A 5,272-nucleotide genomic window follows, 5' to 3' on the forward strand; every position below is an offset into this window, starting at 1 on the left:
CCCACCCCCGCCGCCTCCCAGACTCCTCTCGGCCCCACGTAAGTAAAGGCTTACTTCATTTCGGGTTTCTCTGTGTGTTTTCTGGGGCCAAGACAGCCCTGCTTCCTTTGGAATTTTCCACTGGCCGAGCAGGAGGGAAGCCAAGGCCCAACTTTTCCCTGCAGTCTGCAAAACGCCTTTCCCCAGAATGCTCTTTGGAGAAGAGAAGGATGCCTCTCCATTGCTTAATCAGATAAAAGTCAATCTCTCTGTGATGGGTGGCTCTGCCTGGAACCTTCCCAAGTCCAGACGCTTAAAGGGGAGCATCCACAGCATGCTGGTCTGTAATACCCCACCCAGCCACACACCGTCACATTTCGATTTTAAATCACGTTTAAGGAAGCAATTAGTATGGTATTGAAGTTAAGGCTCCCGGAGCAGTTACGTGGATGCGTCTTGACCATTTGCAGCTAATTCTGTTAACAAACCCCCTTTGACCTGCTTGCCTTTGGACAATTTTATCTCTCAACAATCTGATTGTCTGGTCATTCAAACCAAGAAGGGTTTCTTTAGCCCGAAGTGGCCTCAGCCCTGACCTCAACTTGCTCCAACTCCCTGCTTACAATTGCTAGTTAAGGAGATTTCTAAATGGAGAATCTGTGTTTGAGATTTATCACTCGCATGTCAGCCCAGAAAATGGCTGTGGCAGAGGCTGCCTCCACTTCATGAAACATGTAGCCGTGAAATTCTTTGGGGCATGTTTTAAATGACCTTGGCCAGGCTCGTTGTCCTGTTAATGTCAATTACTGCACTGCTAGGCCCCCCACTTGTGTCTCCATCCTTATCTGATCCTCTAGGGTCCCACGCTTCTCAAAAGGCAGCCCCCAAACTACCCACACGGCCTCAGATACTTGTCAAGTACAGTCTCAAGGCCCCTTTCAAACTCCCTGAAACGGATCCTCTGGGGCGAGGCTTGTGAGATGTCACTATAGGAATTTCTGAGGTGATTCAAATGCAAGTTAAAGTTGAGAACCTAAACCTCCGTTCCAGTCCACATAGAATCTTGACTCTGAAGAATCTTTCTATGCCAGGCTGAACACTGTCTTAGTTTCTGGTTTTGGGAGGCCACTGAGTTGATTCCGTCTTGTGACAGAGTAGAATTTCCTTGTAGGGTTTTCTGTATTATACTCACCAGGTCGTTCTCTCATGGAGCCGCTAGGTAGATTCAAACTGCTCACCTTTTGGTTAGCAGTTAAGAACTGAACTGTGTGCACCAGTAGGGTACCTTAGTTTTTTGGTGCTACTAAAGCAGACATACCACAATGGGGTGGCTTTAAAAAAACACAAAGAGAAATGTATTTCCTCACAGTTTAGGAAGTTACAAGTTTAACTCCAGGCTACTGGTTCAAGAACAAGTTTCTGTCTTTGTCTGCTCTGGGGAGAATGGTTGTGTCAGTTTCTCCAAGCAGCAGTTCTTGAGCTCCTGGGCTTGTAGATGGGTGTGGTTTCATTGTTTTCAGATACGTTGGCCTTTTCCCTGTGTCTACTTTTTTTGGTGCTTAATCCTAGATTTCAAAATGATCAGTTTAAGTCACAAAACCCGACACTAATCTGGCCTCATTCAGATAATAAAGGCATCCCTTTGGTCAAATGAAATCACAGCCACAGGTGTAGGGATTAAGATTCCTACACATATTTTGAGGGGACACAATTCAGTTCATAATATTTGCCCTCTTCCTCTCTCCTGAAGGAATCCTTGGACTTGTACTGTGAGGCTGGCCTCAGATACCTGCCCCCTTCCTTTGGAATTCCTCCCCCCGTCCTTGGTCTCCAGGCATGTGCCATTGTCCCTAATGGTCCCACAGCCCCTACTAGAATCCCTTCAGTTCATCTCATGCTTCCTGAATACCCATGCCAGTTGCTGGAATCTTTCAGAGTCACGGGAATAGCTTCCTGTCAGTAATCCATAGGTATGTTCTGGAAAAACACAGCAGTTGTTCACCAGGGGCAGTGGAAGTCCCTGAGTTGCTCGGTAAAACTACAACCATAGTAAATGGTAGCAATGCCTTGGGTCTTAAAGAATAAGTGAGATTATTCCAGGCTGATGAGGACATGGTGGGAAAAGGACACCCAGGCAGAAGAAACAGCAATGCACAAGGACTTGGAAAGATGACTAGTGGTTTTAAGGGTTAAGATGTGGATGGAGCAGGCTTTGAGACTGGAACAGTGATCAAGGGGTGGACTGTAAGGGGCCATTGTGCCTGGCTGAGTAGCTCACACTTCATCTGTATCTGAACACCGCCTATTATTTACTTCATTTCTTTCTTTAATTAGACTCATGTTATGGGTTAGACCTACTCGACAGCACAACGTTTATACAAATTAGTTTTCAAAGAAGACTTTCTATATCAGTCACAAATGAAAAACTAGTATTCTTTGCCACAAATAGAAGACGACCATAAAAAGCAATGCAGTGTTTAAAAACACTAAATGTTAAAACATAAAAACAAACCAATGTTCTAAAATTCTAATCTACCGCGGAAGGTTCTGAGACCTTCTCTCTTTTTGGTAAAAAAGGAAAGAAGTAGTGATAAAGATGTCAAAAGCCACAGCTGTTGTTGTTAAGTGCCATTGAATTAAATGCCAACTCGTAGCGACTCTGTCTAGGTTTCTGAGGAGCAGCAGCACCATTCTAAGCCTCTCTCCATGAAAAAAACTAGATGTTTTGCAATAGAATTAAATAAGCCAATTTTTTTTGCAATAGAATTAAATAAGCCAATTTTTTTTGTTATAGGCCACAACACCTTTGAGTACTATGTCCATGTAGCATCTAAAATCATCTCACTTAACTGTAGGGACTTGCCCAGTCATTTAGGAAACTCTGCTATATGGACAGGGATGGGTCTCCTGGGATGTGAAGCAGGAAAGGACTGGATCCAGTATCCTCTACATCAGAAAGATAAACTCTTTTCTTTAAGCTTTTATTGTGAACTGAGTGATAGTTTACATGGGAGAACATCCATTCTGCACTCATCATATCATATTTCGTTTCATTGCCATGATTACAATCCCCTCCGTGCATCATCATTTAACAGTATTTGCTTCTGTTCCTCTGTCTTTGTTTTTTGATGTACCCCAAAACACTCAGGAATATTTAATCATTTAAACAACCAAAGGGCACATTCTGCAAGCCTGTCTCCTGGCCACCAGCACACAGCCTGTCTCTTTCCATGAGTCTAGAGTCCTTAGCTGCTCTGTCTCTCCATTTCATGATCTCTGCCTCCATCTCTGGTATTGCTGCTTCTCTGGTTAGGATCCCACATTTTGCTTATGCTCTTCTTCCTTGATAGTCCTAGGGTCCTCTGTTCCTGGAATGTTGGATTAACTACGCCCTCCTTTTTGTTTCAAAATTTCTACCTTTACAGTTGTGATAATCACAATTAGTCATGATTTACTACTATGATTCAGTAGTAAACAGTTATTTACTACTGAATCATAAGAATCTTCTCCCCATGTCCTTTCACCAGACCCATCTAGACAAGATGAAAACTATTCATTGGGGATTCTGCCTTCCCCCAGACACTCTGAAACTAAATTCCCTCTTGAAAACTTGTAAGCCACTCACTTCATGCCTTTATAGCGCCAGAAAGATATACTCTCGACTCTCTTGGCAACGTAGAGGGTGGGCTGAGGCGAACTCAAGTGGAATATTGGAGATAATTCAGGACCCAGGAGGGTGTGAGTACAACAGAGGGTTGAGCTTTGGTCCTGAGGGTGGTCCTGAGTGGAGGGAATTAAGCTTTGATACTACAACACTACAACAGGACTTTTCCATTTACACTGGCACAAATCCACCTTGAAGTAGCTTAAGCCTACATCAAATGTAGATGTCTACAGCCCACCCCCCAGGATTCCTGATTCAGCAGGCCTGGGATTCCAGTTGCCAGTGAGTCCATTCTAACTCATAAAACCTCATGTGTATCAGAATACAGAGAACTATGCTCTGTATGTTTTTCACTGGATGATTTTTCATAAGTAAATATACAGGCCTTTCTTCCAAGGAACCTCTGAGTGAACTGGAACCTTTACCCTTTTAGTTAGCCATCATGCATGTTAACTATTTGTACCACCCAGGGATGCCAGGTCTGGAGGGTGGGACCTGGGAGTTTGCATTTCTAGTAAAATTTTAGGTGCTTCCAGTTGGGAAACACACTTTGAGAACCAGTTTCCCAGAGAATAACAGGTCAAAGGGTTTTGAAGTCAGACCCAGCCTTGCATCTGTAACACTGGGCACAGTACATCCCTCCTAGAACCTCAGTTTCCTCATCTGTAAAATGGGGTCCCTGCTCACTCCCTGAGGAGGGACTGTGTGAAGATGGGAAATGAATGTGGGATGTACTGGACAGATACTATGTGCCCGTGGCAGACTGGCTTTCTGGCCCTCCAGACCTGGGCCAGTCCTCGTTCACTAGTCTTAACTGCTCAGAGCTTCAGTGTCCACATCTGTAAAATGGGTGCCTACTTGGTAGGGCTGTTGTGAGGATTCAGTGTATGTGAGAGGGCTTCAAAAAGTCCATGAAAAGAAAATGGGATTTTTCCATGAACTTATTGAAGCCCCCTCATATAAAGCACACAGCAAGGAAACTGGAACCCAGTGGACACTTAACAAGTTCAGCTAATAAATAGTATTGATAATGATATAGTAATGATAGCAGGGCATTAGCCTTTGAAACAATTCATGTGTTTGGCTTTAAGAAAAAGGTTGGAGGTTGAAGTTCACCCAGACCTTTTCTTTTCTTTTCTTTTTTGTGCTTTTATGGTTTTATTTAGTACAAATAAAACTCGAAAACAGGCTGTCTATTCATTTTCTTTGCTGCGCAGCCTGGCGTTGGAATTGGTGACTCTGATGGCCAGCTGGGCTGCTGTTTCCACGTTAGCTTTACAGTTCTTGGAGGAGACGCTGTGAGCAATCGCTGCACAGTCAGATTTGTTGCACCTTAGCAGCACCTCCAGCTCTTTGACGTTGTGAACCAGGAACTTGCGGAAGCCGCTGGGCAGCATGTGTTTTGTCTTCTTGTTGCTCCCATAACCAATGTTGGGCATTAAGATCTGGCCCTTAAATCTTCTCTGCACCCTGTTGTCAATGCCTCTGGGCTTGCGCCAGTTACACTTAATTTTGATGTAACGATCTGATTGGTGCCGGATGAACTTCTTGGTCCTCTTTTTGACAATCTTGGGCTTCACCAGGGGTCTGAGATGGCTGCCTCCTCCATAGGTAGTGCAGAAGAAGACA

General features: G+C 44.2%; 1 protein-coding gene across 1 annotated transcript in view; it reads left to right on the forward strand.

Annotated features, from left to right (window-relative positions):
• Window positions 1-5,272, forward strand: part of PRIMA1 (proline rich membrane anchor 1) — an 80,353-nt gene that overhangs the window by 10,048 nt on the left and 65,033 nt on the right. The window contains exon 3 of the mRNA XM_006839552.1: window positions 1-38. This exon is cut by the window's left edge and continues 21 nt beyond it. Coding sequence (XP_006839615.1) covers window positions 1-38 — 38 coding nt within the window. The remainder of the gene's footprint in view (window positions 39-5,272) is intronic.

Source organism: Chrysochloris asiatica, unplaced genomic scaffold, assembly GCF_000296735.1.
Source record: "Chrysochloris asiatica unplaced genomic scaffold, ChrAsi1.0 scaffold00025, whole genome shotgun sequence".
Classification (NCBI taxonomy): domain Eukaryota; kingdom Metazoa; phylum Chordata; class Mammalia; order Afrosoricida; family Chrysochloridae; genus Chrysochloris; species Chrysochloris asiatica.